Source organism: Pygocentrus nattereri, chromosome 28 (assembly GCF_015220715.1).
Source record: "Pygocentrus nattereri isolate fPygNat1 chromosome 28, fPygNat1.pri, whole genome shotgun sequence".
NCBI lineage: Eukaryota > Metazoa > Chordata > Actinopteri > Characiformes > Serrasalmidae > Pygocentrus > Pygocentrus nattereri.
This window is the reverse complement of record NC_051238.1, coordinates 2,987,002-3,007,318: the sequence shown is the minus strand read 5'-3', so window position 1 is coordinate 3,007,318 and position 20,317 is coordinate 2,987,002. Positions and strand designations below refer to the sequence as shown.

General features: G+C 42.6%; 1 protein-coding gene across 6 annotated transcripts in view; it reads right to left on the bottom strand.

The window, feature by feature from the left end:
* The window catches only part of LOC108411859 (voltage-dependent R-type calcium channel subunit alpha-1E), a 296,188-nt gene that overhangs the window by 73,398 nt on the left and 202,473 nt on the right, over positions 1-20,317 (bottom strand). For all 6 annotated transcript variants that reach the window (XM_037535798.1, XM_037535799.1, XM_037535797.1 and 3 more), the window contains 9 exons: positions 14,660-14,749; positions 11,345-11,554; positions 10,558-10,670; positions 10,095-10,207; positions 9,241-9,372; positions 7,108-7,177; positions 5,883-6,000; positions 5,483-5,550; positions 4,889-4,980 (listed from right to left, as the gene is read on the bottom strand). In XM_037535798.1, coding sequence (XP_037391695.1) covers positions 4,889-4,980; positions 5,483-5,550; positions 5,883-6,000; positions 7,108-7,177; positions 9,241-9,372; positions 10,095-10,207; positions 10,558-10,670; positions 11,345-11,554; positions 14,660-14,749 — 1,006 coding nt within the window. The remainder of the gene's footprint in view (positions 1-4,888; positions 4,981-5,482; positions 5,551-5,882; positions 6,001-7,107; positions 7,178-9,240; positions 9,373-10,094; positions 10,208-10,557; positions 10,671-11,344; positions 11,555-14,659; positions 14,750-20,317) is intronic.

Here is a 20,317-nt window from a genome sequence, read left to right as displayed (position 1 = left end):
ACACAGTTCATCACTGTATCCACAAACGCTGTTAAACTCTAAAACACAAAGAAGAACCCAAATATAAACAGGATCCAGAAACGCTGCCACCTTCTCTGGGCCTGAGCTCATTTAAAATAGACTGAGGAGAAGTGTCCTGTGGTCTGACCATATGCATGCCGTCATGCAGACGTCTTTTTCAGGGAAGGTCTTATTTCAGCAAGACAATGTAAAACCACATTCTGCATGTATTACAGCAGCATTGCTCCATATTAAAAGAGTCCTGCTGCTAAACTGACCTGCCTGCAGTCCAGACCGGTCACCACTGAGAACATCTGACACATCATGAAATAAAAAATACAATAAGTGAGCCTCTGAACTGATGATCAGCTGAAATCCTATGTTAAGCAAAAATGGAAAACATTTCACTTTCAAAACTACAGCAGCGTCTCCTCAGTTCCAAACACTTAGAGTGCTGTTAATAGAAGAGGTGATGAAACACAGCAGTAAAAAGGCCCCCGTCCCAACTTTTTTGGAACATGTTGTTGGCATCAAATTCAAAATGGGCAGATATTTTTCAAAAAACAATAAAATTTCTCAGTTTCAACATCTGATATCTTGTCTTTGTTGTATTTTCTTTTGAAAATATGGTTCACATGATTTTCATATCATTGTACGCTATTTTTATTTACATTCTGCACAGCGTCCCAACCCTTCTGGAAATGGGTTTGTATTTCAAAAAATATGTTTGTATATCATGATGTATTTCAAAACTGTCAGAAATTGTAATTATACTGTGAAACACAGTTATAACCATTATAACCTCCCACTACTAACTGAAATCTGACATTGAAACAAAAATTGAGAGGAAAGATTTTTTTTTCCTTTTTTACGAGACTTTTTTCCTTCAAGTTCATCTTCCCTTAATTTATCCTTGTCATCACACCCTCAGTCCACACCTATGCTGCAATAAACGATATCTTGTCAAGTAAGATTATCTTAAATTTGGTTGACATATCTAATATTTCTCATTTTGAGATTGTTGCAAAGTGTAAGATTATTGTACTTCTTTCTAGATTTATTTTCGCTTGATTTAAGTGATTTTATTAAGTGAAATGATCTCACTGTACTGGCAGGTAGGTTTGCTTGTTTCAAGCATATTTTTCACAGCAAGCACAGTTATCTGCCAATCATCTAACTGGAAGCATCTGTACCAACCAAAAATGTCTAAATAAGTTACATAATCTCAAAATACGCCTGCAACAATCCCAAAATGTGAAATATGTATATTTACTAAATTAAGTCAAGATCACCTGATAACATTCTCCTTTTGCAGTGTTTGGTTTTGTTTTATTTTAAAGTCTTGATATATTTAGACACTGTGTAGCTGCACCTGCTCTCAGTCTCTAACTTTTGAACTTGTTGGGACCACCAGTGGTTCCAAACCTCGCTCGGTCATGTTCTCCATAACGTTCATATTCCATAAGCTCCATTCAGAAGCTGGGCGTCGTGTGAGGCTGTAGCTCTTCTCTCCAGTCTAATAGACGGTGACGTCATTTTAAACCCTTATAATAAAAGAAGCTGAACTTTGTTTTTCTACTGAAAGTCGACCCGTTTTCCCCAAATCTGGGCTCTAAACTATAAACAGACGGCGTCTCTTCAGTGATCTGCTCTGGAAACATCACTTTTAGAAAACAACACAAAGAGCGTCGGAGATTTTTGGCTTTCAGCAGTAAATTATAAGCATATAGTGACATTTGGAGATCAGAAAACACACGTTCTGTTCATTTGAGGGGAACTTTTACAAAAAATAAATAAATAAATAAAACAGAAATGTACATTTATTTCATGCGGCGGTTACTGATAATTTGCCTTAGGATTTGGGTGTGTAAATTCAGATGGACAAACCAAAATATACCCTGGAGAATAAGAGGATAAAGCATTCCGTATTTCACAGCAAATGCTCGAACCGTTGCTCTCAAGACATTTTTAATCAATTTTTAAGACGCATTATCACCTCCACTTCTTCTGGTGTGCATGTGAGAGCTTCCCAATTGTTTTTTTGTGTTCTTTTACGGTCAAAGAGATCCTCAAAAAGGCTGCTTTTGAGTGGTCAGAGATTTTTTTTTCAGACATGTCTGGATACGTGTGGACGAGGACAAGAACAGATGCTTTATGTGAGCTCTGAGATCACAGTGGAGAAATCTCCAGTGCCGCAGTGAAACTCTGTCAAAAACGCTCAATAATCCTCCTCTCCATGCTGGAGAAGCGTCTCTATGACAACATAATACACTCATCCCCGCATAGACTGGGAAGCCTGCCGGTCGTCATGACAACGTGCTGTTGAATTCATGGCGAATTACCGTGCAACGGCCCAAGTGATGCGATAAATGTAATCTATCAATAAGGGCACGCTGTAGGACTTCCAGGAACGCCTCTGACTTTCACAGCCCTCACATTTATTCTGCTCAGGTTTATTTCTTCACAAAGCCTCTCTGCTGAGCTCGCACCACTGCTTCTTCACGAAGCCAGAACACTGCAGGGCCTGGAACCATCAGAACCACCAAGAACATGAAAGTATGCTTTCCTTCAATGTCCAAATAAACACAGCTTGACAACACGATTTACCCAAAACACACGATATGCCCAAAGGTTTGCGTTTCTTCTGAAATGAAGGGTCTTTGTCCCCCTTTGCCGCAATAACAGAGTCTGTTCTCCTGAGAAAACTGCAGAAACGCCACCTTGGCAGGTAAAATGATTCTGAACCTACTTCATATATACAATATTTCACAAATTAACAAAATCTGCCAGTACAGTAAGATAACTTCACTTGATATTGACTTAAAACAAGAAAAATGTCTAGAAATAATAAGAAATGTGTTTGACACAGGCAAACGTATCTGCCATCCGAGTTAGATCAATAAATTTAACTAAATAAAAATAGGAAAATCACTTAAAACGATATAAAAACTGCTAGAATAAGTTAAATAATCGTGTAATAAGTTTACAACAGTCTCACCACAAGCAAAATTAGACATATCAGTTACATTTCCGATAATTTCTCCTGCCAAGATGACACATTTTCGCAGTGAAGGCTTTAAACATTGCTGTGAGGATTTGATTGAGCTTTAGTGAGGACAGGTACTGATGTTGGATGCTCAGGTCTGGATCACTAACTCATCCCAAAGATACTGGATGGAGCTCCATCACTCCAGAGAACACAGATCCTCTGCTCCACAGCCTAATGCTGGGGGGCTTTATACCCCTCTAGCCCATGCTTGGCATTGGGCAACGTGACTTCAGGCTCATTTGCAGCTGCTCTGGTGCATTCCATTCTACTGGTCAGTGCTTTTCTATGGAGCTTATACAAGCACAACTAAATGCCTGTGTCAGCAAAGTCAGAATTCACTCATCACATTCACCCACCAAAATGGATGTCTAAACACTTTTGGGCATATAGTGTGTTAGACAACCCAAATCTAAGCTGTTCAAAAATACATCACATTATCAACCATAACCTTATAGAACCTCACAGAACTATGACGACCAACTGTAACCAGCCGAATTTCACTTCGTAAAAACGGTTCCACCTGCCAAGTTCAGGTGTTAATATGGTTCCTGCTTCATCGCTTTACACTGCAAGTGCTTCTTCTGGAGGACCTGTGGTTTAATCTTGAAGACGTTCCACACATCAGTGAAGGTTCCTCAGTTTAACTGAGTGTTGGGAACATTTGCAGATAGGGATGCACAAACAGTGTCAGCCAAGATCAGCATGGAGCGGTTATTTTGGCTTTGGAGTCACGCTGTATTTGAATTCACGCTCACGCTCAGCAGCACTGCTGTGTCTGATCCACTCAGACCAGCGCAACACACTAACACACCACCACCACATCAGTGTTACTGCAGCGCTGAGAATGATCCACCACCCAAATAGTACCTGCTCTGTGAGGGTCCATGGGGGTCCTGACTACTGAAGAACAGGGTAACAGAGTATCAGAGAAACAGATGGACTACAGTCTGTAACTGTAGAACTACAGAGTGCAGCTATACAGTAAGTGGAGCTGATAAAGTGGACAAGGAGCGCAGAAACAAGGAGGTGGTCAGAATGTTGATTGGTGTACAGTTGCTGTTGTGTAAAAATCCCCTTGTACCTTCATTTTTGTTGGACAGACAGAAATGGCCTGAATTACTTTAAAAACGGGCTGCATTAACTTGCATTAAAGATAATAATGCTTTCTTCCCAGGAACTGGGTTTTTGTGCTAACAGAGATGATGTACTTATGAGGACTGAGAGAAAAGGTTGTAATCCTGTGTTTTTAAAGTTTTATAGCATCTTACACAATATAAGCAGGATTACAACGAGAACTTTAACTCCAGGCTGCTGAATTTACTGATTCTCCATGTATATTAACAACACAATACGTTCTACTGCTACACCTCACTGGCTCTCCTTCCACGACACCATGTAGGACTGAGACCACAGAAGACTGTTGACCCAGACACCACCTGTCAGCTACTTACAACACCATTTTAACATCTTCAGCAGTTTCATGATGATTCACACCTCCAGACTTCACAACCAGTGTTGCGTCGTCAGGGGTGCGAATCAGCCTCAGAGCTTTGAATGCTGAGGAATATTCTGAACTGATGAAGCTCCTCTGCTGAGGGAAGCATCTTCAACAATAAACCACAAGTCCATTCAGCTTCACTTTCACTACCGCCAGAAATGAGATGACCTGTATGACTGAAAACCTCCACAGGCACGAAGGCGTCTACAGCTACACAGACAGAGACTCCCAGACAGTGCAGGTGTTAGTAGTGTTAGCATGTCAGCATCCTTGTGAGGCGAGGGAGAGGGGGGGGCAGGGGGATGGGGTAGGGCAGGCAGGGCTGGACTCTGTCCACTTACTCTGAGGACATGAAGGAGGACATGTGCCCGACCTCCTTCGCCTTCTGCAGGGCATGCTTCTGGTTAAAAGCTTCTTCCTCCTCCTCCTCATCCTGGAGGACAACCAGAGACAACAGTGTGTAAAACGATGAGCATGTGTTGAAGGAAAATCTCGGGCAGGGTGGTCTACACGGCTATTGGGGGGTCTACTTCTCCCCCATTGAAAGAGGGCATGAAGTTTCACAGAGTGCCTTTATTTAGGCCATAGCAGTTATACATTTTGAAGTTGCATTGACTATTTGCTCTGACTCCAGGTTTTTAAACTATTTTCTATGTAAAAAAAAAGTTATGAAAGGTAAAAATATACACATTTTCCCAAGGAAAGTGAATGTTATGTCCTTTAAAATGTACACCATTTAACTTTAAGGACCATGAGGGTATATTTGAACTGTGTGGGAGAACTTCAGGGACAAAAATGTACCTGTAAAGAAGTTCCTACATATAGTGTAATTTGTGTGGTTATGGCAGAGATGTTTCCATCGCAGGCCTACAGGTATAAAGCTACAGGACCACAAACAACATGAAGGAAGACCGTTCCTTAATCTCAGGCCATACCTTTGTGAGCTCTTGGGCGTTGGCTAAATTGTCAACAGCGATAGCCAAGAAGACATTGAGAAGTGTGTCTAGTAGTCCGGTCAAGGGTTGAGACATGATTATCCATTCTATAAAGTAAGCAATAATCTAATATGACATCTGAAGATTCCCAGGACAGAGCCCTGTGGGACACCAACATAGCTTAGCACTTTAAATGTTAATATTTTTCATTTTATATGAGTTGAACTAACAATTAATCAAGTTGAGGTTTTCTAATGCCATGAAAACTAAAGCTTATCCTCTCCTCTTGCTCCTGTGTGCACCATGTGTTACAGATTTCAGTAAAAGGCTTCACTCATTCATTCGCCTATTCATTTGTCAGCACACATTAGATTCTTGCTGGGAATTTGATAAAAGATACAGTTTCCGAACAGCGTGAGGACAATGAAGTAAATGGAGGACCACATTCCTGACTTGACTCCACCCTGAGAGCGAATTCCATTGTACATCACCTCATTCCAGTCTTCACCGGTCAGGATCTGGAGACACAGCATGATATACATTACACACAGGATTGGGAGGGTTTCTTTAATGTAATCTGATCATTTTTAACTGCTTTTGAACCCTTTTATGAAAATATATGCATAAATGATGCATTATACTGTGGATGACATACAATTGCCTGCATGTGTGGTTGGTTAGTGTAGTGGTTAACACCTCTGCCTTCTACACTGTAGACTGGGGTTCAATCCCCACCTGCGTAACCACCCTACACTATACCAATAAGAGTCCTTGGGCAAGACTCCTAACACCACCTTGGCCTTCCTGTGTAAAAATGATCAAATTGTAAGTCGCTCTGCATAAGAGCGTCAGCCAAATGCCATAAATGTGTGCTATACGTACATGCATTTGAAAATGCCACAAAATGTTTGTGTGGAGTTAAACAGGCTGGTCAAAAGGGATGTGTAGTTTGTAATAATAATAAAAAACATTAAAAATGAAAATAAAGCCGTATATGGAAATATTTTGACAATAAATTGGTATGAATGTGCATAAAGCCCTAAAGGGAGGAGCTATTGGCACTCAAGTGGCTTTTTTGTGCATCGTAGAAAGAGAGGAAACAGGCTCCTTTAAACAACAACAACAACAACAACAACAACATATAAACAACTTAAGAATATGCTACTTGAAATTTAACCACATCTGCCACATTAAATCTAGTGTGAGGAATGTGAATATACACCACCATTAGCTTGGCATATTAACAACACTAGCATTAATGCAGCAGTGAAAGCTGGACAAACAAAATCTACCAGCAAAGTGAACCTAAGTGACTAGGGGTGCTATATAAAAGTGGTTTTAGTCCAGTAAATAATAATGTACTCCTTTTCTTGTAACTATAATGGAATACAGTTACTCTCGGCACTAGAGGTACTCCGCTGCTTTAAGCCTCATTATACATACAATATACATCAGACACACTGCTTACAAGATGTAACTGCTTTAATTTCCCCTTAAAGTCTCCAACAGACTCGATGCTGACTGAACATTTGATGAATTAATGATAGCGATACTTATTCAAGCACTTGCTCAGCCTTTTAAACTTAAACCAGCTGCTGCCAACACTCTTCAGTGCTGATCCATACCTGAAACACTGTCATGATGGCAGCTGGAAATGTATCAAAGTTGGTGGGAGTATAATCCTCGAAGGTGAACCTGTGGGAGAAAAGGAGAGCGGTCACTAGTGCCGGCGTAGCCGCTTCATTCAGAACGACTGGCATATGTCTAACGGTCTGAATGACAGATTGTTTGCTTTATTCTGAGTCACCTATTGAAACATCATCTGTAGAAACTCAGCCAGCTGCTTCATATCTCAAACAGACTCTATTCATTATATGTTTGTCATCATGTTGCTCACTAAGCTATGCTTTTCTGTAGGGGTTATACCTGTTTATAGGAGTTATACCCATTTATGGGGGCCATGCAAACATATTGGTGCTATGGGTGGCCCATAAGCCATAACTGAACATAAAAATACCATTAATATTTAAAACTGAGAGATAGAGGACAGCTGGGGAAAACATGACTGGATCTCAGCACTAAAGCCAGGCCACTCTAATGCACCGTACAAGTGATCTTATTCAGTGAAACAAATCTTAAAAATAGTCCAAACAAAATGACTGGACATATTTCTAGACTTTGTCACTTGTTTTAAGTCATTTTATCTAAAGAAAGTCTTTCATTCCACCGGCGGGTCATTTTACTGCTCGAAATATTCTTTCTTGAAATGAGCCAAATGTTCTGCATCATTTCTCAAAACAAGGAAAATCATCGTCCAATGGAATAAGACAGTTTCACCAATAAGACCATGTCAAAATGACATGAAACAAGCAAAAAGATAACCAAACATAACAGAAGTCTGGAAATAAGCTCACTGACCGTATCCTTTCCTTACAATAACTTCATAAGCAGAAATATATGAGACACACAGACTACGTTTGGATTTTTTACTTGGTAAGATATCCGGTGAATTTCAATGGTAATTTGACCCTTCTGACTAATTATCACAAACAATTGTCCAGGTTGGAAACTCGATCAGAAGCGCAGAAGATCTGCTAGCCCTCCATTTGAGATCGGGATATTATTCAGATATTTGACTGAAAAAGTGAGAAGCTCAGAGCCTAAACTGAATGAGGGTTTCAGGCAGCAGCCAGCGAGAGAGCTAGGAGAGAGTACAACCTGGTGGCAGCAGAGGCAGAAAACATGTTTAATGTTCCTAATTTATGGACCCGGCTGTCCAGCCACTCTTTACAGTCTCTGCCAGTTTACAGTAAAATATCCTGTAAATTCTCAGAATGCACAAACGGGTCCGCTCCAGTTAAGCTTTGTTTGTGTCGTGATTGCAGTGAAATTTGGTATTTTGAGCGTTTTTCTAGCCTCGTTATGTGTTGAACCTTGTTCTCACCTTATGTTCTAGCGTGAGAGCAAAAACTGACATTAAGGCCTGATCCCATCTCACCCCTCACCCCTACCACTGAGCCCTTAGCCCTCTGTTTCGCATGTTCACATCTAGGGGTGGGGTGTCCCGAGTCTTGTTGAGATAGAGGGAGAGGGTGAAGTGTTGGGGCTACATGACCCTCCAAACGGAGGTTTTTCAGAGACTCCAAACAGAGAGATATGAGAAAAACAGACAAACTGGCACGATGGAGAGAAATGTGAGAATTTTCTCTGTTAAAAACTTACGATGACCACTGTTTTATCTTAGTTTAATAGGGTGCTATTCCGTTTTCCGTTCCACCTTGAATAGTCCAGCAGTTCTGACGCCTGAAGCACCGGAATGTAACTGCTGCTCCATTTAAGGCGGAACGGGAAAACTGGAACAAGAAGCTGGAGAATCTCTTACTTCAGCTTCATATCACTGAAGAATTAGTGGGGGGTGATAATAAATAACTGCCCCCCTCTTTGAAGGCGTATGATCCCTAAATGTAACTAAAGCCCAGCAGTGAGGAGCTGAACTTTCCCCTCCTCTGCTGTCCCTGCAGACGGGCAGGGTCGCCTACAGAGCAGCACTGGTAGCTGTTAATTAAGTGATGCTCTTTTTATTTGAGGGTCTCATTTTGTACTTATGGTTAGGGTGACACCTGAAAACAAGGGGTAGGGGTTAAAAAGAGGAAATGGGATTGGACCTTAGTGTGAGATGCTAATGTACATCCAGCTTAGGGCCATACAAAATCCTTACTGTTCACTAACACTGTCCTGTTACAAACACTCAGTCTCACCGGCCCCCGAACAGCTGCATGCCCAGCAGGGCAAAGACCACGATGAAGAGGAAGAGGAGGAAGAGCAGGCTGATGATGGACTTCATGGAGTTCATCAGAGACACCACAAGGTTCCTCAACGATGCCCAGTACCTGAGAGCAGAAAACACGTAGCAGCTTTACAAAAGACAACTTTACACAAAGCCCCACCCCGACACGTTTACATACAGCAAGTTTGCAAACAGTAGCTTTACACGCAGCAATGTTACTCATGGTAAATTTACATACAGCAACTTTACACACAGCATTCTTCGCTTGCATGCTTATGCATGGCCGCTGTCCACACTGCAGCTTTACACATGACGGGGGCGTGTTATATTAATAAAGCTTTACGCTCAGCAACTTTATCCTTGGCATCTTTACACACAACACATTTAGGCACAAAAACTTAACACAGCAACTTTACACACAGATACTTTACATGTACACATGGCACATCAGCACAACTGACAAATATACACAGAGCAACTTTACACACAAAAACTTTACATTTAGACATAGATCCTTTACAAAAAATATACATTTACAAAAAGCAACTTTACACATGGCAGGTTTAGACGCAGCACCTTAATCCATGGCATCTTTGCTCAGTGAAAAGTTTACAGAGAGCAGCTTTACACACGGAAGCTTTACATTCATAAACCTACACAAGGTCCCTTTACACAAATGTTGAATGTACACAAAACTTTACATTACTACGTTAAAACTACACTACACATCACAACTTTACATGCGACAACATTACACATCACTTTCACATGGCAACTTTTACACAAGGACTTTACACAACTTTACACTTGTTCTGCTGCACTCACTTGGTAATTTTAAAGATTCGGAGCAGTCGGAGGGCGCGCAGGACACTGATGCCGAACGACATGCCTGGCCTGAAGAAACCCCAGATCACCTCAAAGATACTTCCCACAATCACCTGCAACACACACACAAATATTCACAATACACACACGTTTTTTTACAGTCAGCCCTCTCTTAACGTTTTTAAGTAAAACAGCAACGCCGTAACAGACCGTTTCCATTCCATTCAAACATTCTACAAAAGTCATTGGCAACAGCTGAAAACATCTGGGAACTGGTTCTCCACCCTGTTAGTCAATAATTATGTACAGCTACACTAATATTCAGTAATATTCAGACACTATTAACACGATTTAGGACCAAATGGGTGCCATTTTACATACTCTAACAATTCAGTTAAACAGAATTCAGAAGAAAGACTTTATATTTCAAACAGGTCCCACATCACAGGGCAAAAGGCCTCACCCCACAGTCGAAGCAGTTAAAAGAGGAATGGAAGTAGAGTCGCGGGCCGAGGCCATACATCTTCAGAAACATCTCAGTCAGAAACAGACCCAGAAACAGGAACTCGGCGTAATCTGGAACAGCACAGTGGAAACCGGAGGAGCTGTTACAGTTCAGCTCCTTATGCGACTTGGTAAGTAGTAGAACTCTGTTATTGGAGTTGCAAAGACCCGATGCCATTTCTTATTTTTACCCCTACCCCTTGTTTACTAGTGTCTGCTTGCCCCTTGGAACTGAGTTACAAACAGTAATGGTTGAAATCTTCCTCTACGACATGAGACCCTCAAATAAAAAGAGCTTTACTTCATTTACAGGCTAGTAGCGCAGCTCTGTAGGCAACCTGTAAGTATAGCCTCTTTCTTATTGTTTCCATGAGCATCTGGCTGCTTCTGTTCTGTTACATTTGCCCAAATCACCCACTATTAGTTGCTGCGTTTTAATGTTATACCAACCAAACCTATTGAGGCATGTCTACACCTGACTAATCAGAAATGGACTAACTTTCGCAACAACTTCCCAACATTTTGAGAGGTTTCCTTTATCAGTAGATTGCCCACAGTTACTCTGTGTACACTAAGCTATAAATGTACAGCACAGAGTGAAAACGGCTCTGCTTTCCACTACGCTTAGCACAAGGGAATCCGGCTGCAGTTTGGAATGTGCTGAAACAGGGTGATGGAAAGTAAGAGAGGAGAATCTTTTTCTGTCCATGAGGAACCAGTCACAGTAAACCAGAATGAGCACTTACAGAGGAAGATGGACAGCAGCAGTGGCTGTTTGTGATGGACGATAGCCACACAGAGGGTGTTGAGGGCCACCAGACCCAACACTGTCCAGTAGAAGGTGTGCGTTTTCACCATGCGGCGGATGGAGATGCGCAGCATTCTCTCTTTCCTCCGGAAATACGCCGTGGGCCCTCGCTTTGCGCTGCGGATACTCACCCTGTTCAGAGGCATTCCTGAGGAAGACAACACTCCAAAACTCTTAAAATATCCAAAAAACCCCTAAAATCTTTAAGCTGATGTCAGTCTGTTCTTACCTAAACAGATTGTTTGACAAGTTAAAGCATTTTAAATCTAGTCAACATATCTAGTACTTCTCATTTCAGGACCACTTCTAGAGGGTTTTACTTGCTTTATGGTTATTTTCACACAGCAGGTAAAAGAGGCCCAAATCTGATCTTCTTCATGGATGACACAGATGTGTGTCTGAGCGTCAGTGTGAACAGAAAAACACACCGAATCGGACATTTTCAATTCCGATTTGAGACGCTTTCATATGTGGTACTGAAATCCTATCCTTATCCGATCTGAGGCAACGTGACTCAGTCTGAACATCCAGATTGGAATTCATACGACTTTTATGTCAATCCAGCTCAACATTCGTCATAATTTCTCGCTGCTGAGACTCAAAAACATTTAGGCTGAAGATTCTGTACTAAAAAAGAGACGTATCCAAAACCCTCCGTGTTCAAAGAGGTTTTGAAAGAAAACGTCCAACTGTGGCTGCAGGAGAACAAGGCTGCAGCATCAAAGAACAGTTAAAAGTCTGAAACAACTGGCGCTCGTTGGCAGTTGTGATTGTTTACCTCTGGATGAAGACGTGACGCAGTGTGACGCTCTGGTCTTTAGCGCATGTGGGTCAGTTTAGGATCTGATCTGTTCAGACTGATGTCCCATACAGACCACATTGAAAAGACACTGAACAGCCAAATAAACAAAAATCTACCTACTAATCTGCTAATGTGTCATAATATGTTACATCCCCCTTTGCACAGCTCCACGTGCTCTCAGTACCGTGTCCTGCCTGTATTTACTGTAAGTCTTTTGTATTCGTTGTACTGTATTGTCTGCACTGTATGTATCATATTGTGTTGCACTTGTGATCCAGTGTTCTGGAGGAATGTTGTTTCATTTCACTGTGTACTTGTTTAGACAAGAAAGCCTCTTAAACTTTTACTTGCTGTGTGTTTTTCCTTTTACTTGCATTTATGTTCTGGAGCTGGCATCATGCCCATTATAGTAGGAACTCAAGGTCTAAGCAGATTCTTGGGAAAAGTGAACAGCATTTTTCAAAACTCACCACTGCCGCACCCTCTGATTAATAGAGTCAGAACATACATACAGCTTCCAAAACATCACTGGATCTTTAAGGATTACAATGTCGTTACAGAGTTGAAATACAACTATTGCTACACGCAAGCAAACACTGCTACACTCTGGATTGACATTTACATTTATGGCATTTGGCTGACGCTCTTATCCAGAGCGACTTACAATTTGATCATTTTACACAGGGAGGCCAAGGTGGTGTTAGGAGTCTTGCCCAAGGACCCTTATTAGTATAGTGTAGGGTGTTTACCCAGGTCGGGGATTGAACCCCAGTCTACAGCGTAGAAGGCAGAGGTGTTAACCACTACACTAACCAACCACCATATCATAAGACTGACCTCACCAAAGACCCCTCACAAACCGGCAGGCTTTGTCAAGTGCGGTAGTTTAGAGTCTTTTGCTTAGCTGGTGTTGTTATACATCAGTTTAACAGTAGACTAAGTTTTTCTTGACTGTAGCATGTATGACTCCTAAATGACCTCAAAATTCAGAGGATCCAGTAAAATTCAAGTTGAAAATTATATGCAGAACCAAATAATTCCAGGTTGGAGCATTTTATGTTCACCATGAGATGCTACAGCAGCGATTTTTGAAAACATTGTCCAGAGAAAAACTGACCCAGAGTGTCTAATATGGGCATGAGGCTGATTACAGAATAATGACACAACTTCAGAGCTCTGTTGTCTTGTGCTATTGACAGATGTGATCTGCCTTTTGTCTTGAGAAAAAAAAATTAAAATAAGAAAATTGTAGTAGATTAAATGACTTAAAACCAGCGGTGGACAGTAACTGAGTAACTGAGTAAATGTAATTAGTTTCTGTACTTTAGTATTTTTGGTGTATCTGTACTGAAGTTTCTCCGTTCTGGGCGACTTTCTCCTTTCACTCCACTACATTTCAGAGTCTAATATCCGACTTTTTCCTCCTACATTCTGAGAAATCTGTCGTTCCTTTTGGTTTCTGTGTGTATAAAAACGTAACATGTCAAAACGAAAGAAGCGCAAAGCCAGAGCACCAATCAGGGCCCAGCGGTCACTTTGTTTAGAGCTGGTTTTGACCTGTTGGTCTTACCGACCCAGTGCAGCACGCGGTTCAACGTCAGCGCAGCAGCGTAAAACTTTGGGAGAGTCTGTTCAACATAAATGATGAACTAACCTAACTTTGTGTAAATAGAGCTCAATATAGAAATATGTCCACATATGCAGTCGAGACTGACGCGGCTTTTTTCTGAATTTCTACAAACACCATTTCATTTTATAGTAAATGAGTTTGGGCTGGTTTATGTTTATGAGCAGACGCCTACAGATCAACATAGTAAAGGAGCTCATCTGTGATCCTGAGTTTAAAGCCAGTTTTTATTCAACTTAAACTTGGAACTAAGTTGTAAATAAATCTGAAACTGAAACTTTGCTTGTGTGTAAAAAGTGATTTCAGAGCCACTCGGTTCTCCCTGATGGAAACTGTTTACCTTCAGTGTTTTGTGCTTCTGATCATTTTAATAGACCTCAGCGTCACTAATTAATGACGTTCTATTAAAAGACTGGTTTACCAAGAGAGACGCTGGAGGACTTTCACCTGAAATGAGTTCATGAAGCCAGTCTGGTTATAAAAATGATAACAGGACATCAGAGCCAGAATTTTAGTACTTTTACTTTATACTTAAGTACATTTGAAGGTAAATACTTTAGTACTTTTACTCAAGTGGAGGTCTAAAGGGAGGAACTTCTACTTTTACTGGAGGAATATTTTACCTTGGGGGTCTCTACTTTAACTCAGGTACATGGTTTGTGCACTTCGTCGACCTCTGATTAAAACTAGTAAAACATCCAGAAATAGGCAGAATAATCCTAGAATATTCACTCAACAATCTCAAAATGAGACTATAAGACGTACTGACTAGATCTAAGATGTTTTCACTTGCCACAACATGCAGGTATGTGCAATAATCTTACCAACAGAAGCGATGTCTCCGTACTGCTCCTCTGGACCACGTCTGATAGTGTCCACGCCTCGCCTTTTTATGGTGGTGGCTCTCTTCAGCACTGAACAGTGGAATAAAACAGTAGACTATGAGTCGGTGCTCTACAACCGCAGCAGGCCGGAGGGCTAAACACAGAACATTTGATCATTTCCCTTCATCCCAATACCGGTTACACTTACACTAGCCTTAAAACATTTGGAGTCAACAGTATAAAACAAAGGTGGTTGCAGATAAATGCATAAACTGATTTGAATCGGCTTGTCCTCTGCAACGTCATAGGTTTCAGACAATCAGATTGGAGCTGTACATGAAAATTAAGAGATGCTAGGTGTGTCCAGAATGACGAACAGAGCTGTAGAAGAAGCAGAAATCACCATGAAAGCTGTAGAACACCGAGTTAGGTTACAATTCATTTAATATCCACAAGTCATCACATTTCTGAGGTAGAGCGCGAATCTCACGCAGGTATGATAAGAGATTATGTAAATAGATATGGACAAATCTTTGGTCTCACTTTATATTAAGTGTCTAATACCTGTGTAGTTACACATCAATAACATATGTAACACTAACTCCTCATCCTTTAAGCCGTGTTACAGGTGGATTACGGCAGTACAGCCTGTGTAACTACACATGTACATTAACTTCAGCTTTAATATATTCTTTTTGATACACTACAGATCGGAAGTCTTTAATATATTACATTCATGATTTACATAATTATTGTGGAATAACTGTTGTAACAAAGTAACCTAATCACATCGCATTAACTGCCATTCTTTAATTACCACTCATATAACAACTGAAGTTGATACACAGGTGTAATTACATCAGGTGTCCTTCTGTAACAATGACTAACAATCATTACATCGTTGCTGCATATGCTGTTATTAGAGAGACATGAATTCTGAAATAAAACACTGAATAACAAACAAAATGTGTTTGTAACAGTCTACACATTGAACGTTATCAATTTATATTTAAATAATAAGGTAAACTTTTCCAAACTTTAAATATTCAAAAATATGTGCAAACATTTGATACATTTAAACACATATACTTTAAATATGTTCACCTATTGGGTATAAAACAGTTTAGCACCACCCGTTCATGCTGAAGTTATAAGGAGTGTTTCTTCCTGGACGGATTTTTGAACAAAGCCCAATACAAGACAGCCAATCAGAGCAGAGCGCATTTACATATTTCACTCCTAAAGACTCGGTAACATAACAGTCTGTTTAAATGTAGGGGACGAAGAGAGGTCATGTAGAAATGATTTAAATTAAAAGATGAAATGAAGAAAATGTTCATTTTCCCTGTATAACACTTTAACCTTGTGTGCACTAAGGCCTGCTTAGACTATTAGATTCACTAGTCTGTGCAGTGGGCAGCAGTGGACAGAGCTGAGGACGGTTCATGAGATACAGCAGGGGCCAAACCTGTGCTGACCAGGCAGGAGGACAGAAAAGAAAGAGCTTTTCAGCTAAACGCAAAAAAGAAACACCACATTTCTAAAAAAAAAGTTGGGATACTGTGCAAAATAAATGTAAATCAATTTTGCACATTAAAAAAATACAAAATAATCGGGTACAAGTTCATATCAATAATAAAATATACTTAATCATTTGCACATCATTACATTCTGTATCTGGGTCAATCTACAGAAACATACACTAACATGAAAAACATGTTAGGGTTACAATTCATTTATATTTTAAAATAAAGCAATATGTTTAACAATTAGACCTTCTCCAGCCTCAATTTAGCAATATTGGCTTTTAAATCAACCATATAAAATTCCAAGCACCACAGAAGAGCTCGTCCTCACACTCGTGTGTGAAGGCTGAGTGCCATATTTTGTAAAAAAGTAAAAAAAAAATTATTATTTATTTTTCTGCTATTTTAACTACAATAATTCCTACACGACTCTAAAATATATAAATTAAAGGACAAAGAAAACCAAATAAATATTATAAAATATGTAATGAAAGTTGTGGTCCCCAGGAGTCGTGTCACTGGTGTCACCGCATAACAAAAAATTCTTATTTTGAAATAAAAGTCACACCGATGACGTCGCTCGACCTCCTTTGACCTGTTTTCTGAGGATCTATGGAGAAAAGCTCATGGTGAGTCCACTGCGTCTCTCAGTTCTCAGAGATCTTCTCACTCAGCTCATGATCTCATATGAAGCTTCTAGCTGACGTCACTGGTGTGACCGACTTTATTCTGAGGTCACTGTGGAAAAATACAGGTGGATTAAAGTCCACATTTTAGTGGATGTTCAATGACTGACAGCGTGTGGTTTGATGCTCTGTAGCAGTTACTTAGCAAATTGCACTGTTCATTAAAAACGTCTCTGGTGTTTCCTTTATTATGTGGAGCACCAGTGAGGATCAGTAACACCAGTGACTCCTATGGAGAGACAGAACAGTGGACGTTTCTGTGGAATGACATTTATTTACAGGGTTGCACTTTATTAGTGTGGAAATACTAAAAATCATTACAGCTCTCAGATGATTTTAGCATGCGGTTTACATCAGACAGTCTGCGTACTTCTGTGTGCTGAGTGCCTGAGACTGAGGATTACTGATATACAACAAAAGACTGTTCTGCAACGAACATCTCACACTTTACTGGGCCATCTGCTGAACCAGAGCCTATCAGCAAGCTTCTAACAAGACACTTTTCACAGACGTCTGGATCACTCATGTAGCCAGCTGATTAATCTAAAAGCATAAATAGGTTCTTGTGCCTATAAGACCTCACGGGGGTGCAGTTTCTCAGAGCACAGACAGAGCGAACACATTCAAAGGAAGCAGAAGAAGCTGGTTAGAGCTGCAGTGTGCTAGCTGTGAATTGCACTCCTGTAAACACTAAAATAGACTTCACTGGTTCAAGTCATTGGCTATTTTAGATGTTTAATGATAGGATGTCCAATATTTCTAGCTTTAAAGCACAAGACAGAAACCTTTGTGCGTGGAGATTCTCAGCAGTTGAGCAGGTCGGTGCTGTTGAAAGCTATAAGGCAGCTGCTCAATAGAGTGTTATGATCAGTTTATTGGTAGTTTGATGTAATAGGACTACTATTAGTACTATTGTCAGTAATGGTGGTGAATATTCCTATTTCTGTTCATATAGTTACTGTGAGTGAGAGAAGCTACGTGTGTTTTGGTGTTTCACACACAAAGTGAGCAGTGATTTTTCTGAGAAAAGAGAGGATGTAAATAAAAGTGATGTATGATGATTTTGTACAAAACGAAACTGGTGTGGTTTTAATGCTGTGCTTATCTTTACAACAGCCACTACCTTATTATTTGTACTGTACATTATTGTTATTTTGCCAAATTGTTTTCTTTGTTTCTTTGTTTCAGTTGGCTGTTATTATTTTGTGACTGCTAGCTAAATTCCTCTCACTACATCAAATCTTTGAAATCCTGACAGAGAATAAACTGACCCAATAGCTTATAAGTTGTTGTCCCGTGTGTTTTATTTCATGTGGTAATGACAACTAGGTGACTACTTTTTTGAATGACTAGTCGACTAGTAAAAAAGAATATTGATGCAATCCCCAACATGTACTGGGGTACAATGCTGAACAGCTCCATGCCATATTTTGCGAGTTCCATGCGCCATCAACATGATGGTGCTATGAGAAAGACTGGTTGAGGGAGGGGAGAGAACTCTGAAAACCAGGGCTGGAGCTCTGGGTGGCTTCTGTCTGGAACTGGAAGTCCGGACCCCCCACCATTTCAGCTGGATGCTCCAACACTTTAATAAATAAGCTCCAACTGGTCCAGAATGCAGCTGCTAGAGTACAAGTACAAAAAAAATTGAGCTTACATCCCCAATCCTGTCATCATTACAGTGGCTACCCGTCAAATTTCATGTACAGTTTAAGATCCTTCTCTTAACAAACCCACACTAAACACCGGCCCGCAGACAAGACACCAGCCCCCTGACAAGACACCGGCCCCCTGACAAGACACCGGCCCACAGACAAGACACCGGCCCGCAGACAAGACACCGGCCCCCTGAAAAAAAACACCGGCCCGCAGACAAGACACCGGCCCGCAGACAAGACACCGGCCCCCTGACAAGACACCGGCCCGCAGACAAGACACCGGCCCCCTGACAAAACACCGGCCCGCAGACAAGACACCGGCCCGCAGACAAAACACCGGCCCGCAGACAAGACACCGGCCCCCTGACAAAACACCGGCCCCCTGACAAGACACCGGCCCGCAGACAAGACACCGGCCCGCAGACAAGACACCGGCCCCCTGACAAAACACCGGCCCGCAGACAAGACACCGGCCCCCTGACAAGACACCGGCCCCCTGTCAAGACACCGGCCCCCTGTCAAGACACCGGCCCCCTGACAAGACACCGGCCCCCTGACAAGACACCGGCCCGCAGACAAGACACCGGCCCGCAGACAAGACACCGGCCCCCTGACAAAACACCGGCCCGCAGACAAGACACCGGCCCCCTGTCAAGACACCGGCCCCCTGTCAAGACACCGGCCCCCTGACAAGACACCGGCCCGCAGACAAGACACCGGCCCCCTGACAAAACACCGGCCCGCAGACAAGACACCGGCCCGCAGACAAGACACCGGCCCCCTGACAAGACACCGGCCCCCTGACAAGACACCGGCCCGCAGACAAGACACCGGCCCCCTGACAAGACACCGGCCCCCTGAAAAAAAACACCGGCCCGCAGACAAGACACCGGCCCGCAGACAAGACACCGGCCCGCAGACAAGACACCGGCCCCCTGACAAGACACCGGCCCGCAGACAAGACACCGGCCCGCAGACAAGACACCGGCCCCCTGACAAAACACCGGCCCGCAGACAAGACACCGGCCCGCAGACAAAACACCGGCCCGCAGACAAGACACCGGCCCCCTGACAAAACACCGGCCCCCTGACAAAACACCGGCCCCCTGACAAGACACCGGCCCCCTGACAAGACACCGGCCCGCAGACAAGACACCGGCCCGCAGACAAGACACCGGCCCCCTGACAAAACACCGGCCCCCTGACAAGACACCGGCCCCCTGACAAGACACCGGCCCGCAGACAAGACACCGGCCCCCTGACAAGACACCGGCCCCCTGACAAGACACCGGCCCCCTGACAAGACACCGGCCCGCAGACAAAACACCGGCCCGCAGACAAGACACCGGCCCCCTGACAAGACACCGGCCCGCAGACAAGACACCGGCCCCCTGACAAGACACCGGCCCCCTGAAAAAACACCGGCCCCCTGAAAAAACACCGGCCCCCTGACAAGACACCGGCCCCCTGACAAGACACCGGCCCCCTGACAAGACACCGGCCCCCTGACAAAACACCGGCCCGCAGACAAGACACCGGCCCGCAGACAAGACACCGGCCCCCTGACAAGACACCGGCCCGCAGACAAGACACCGGCCCGCAGACAAGACACCGGCCCGCAGACAAGACACCGGCCCCCTGACAAGACACCGGCCCCCTGACAAGACACCGGCCCCCTGACAAAACACCGGCCCGCAGACAAGACACCGGCCCGCAGACAAGACACCGGCCCCCTGACAAGACACCGGCCCGCAGACAAGACACCGGCCCGCAGACAAGACACCGGCC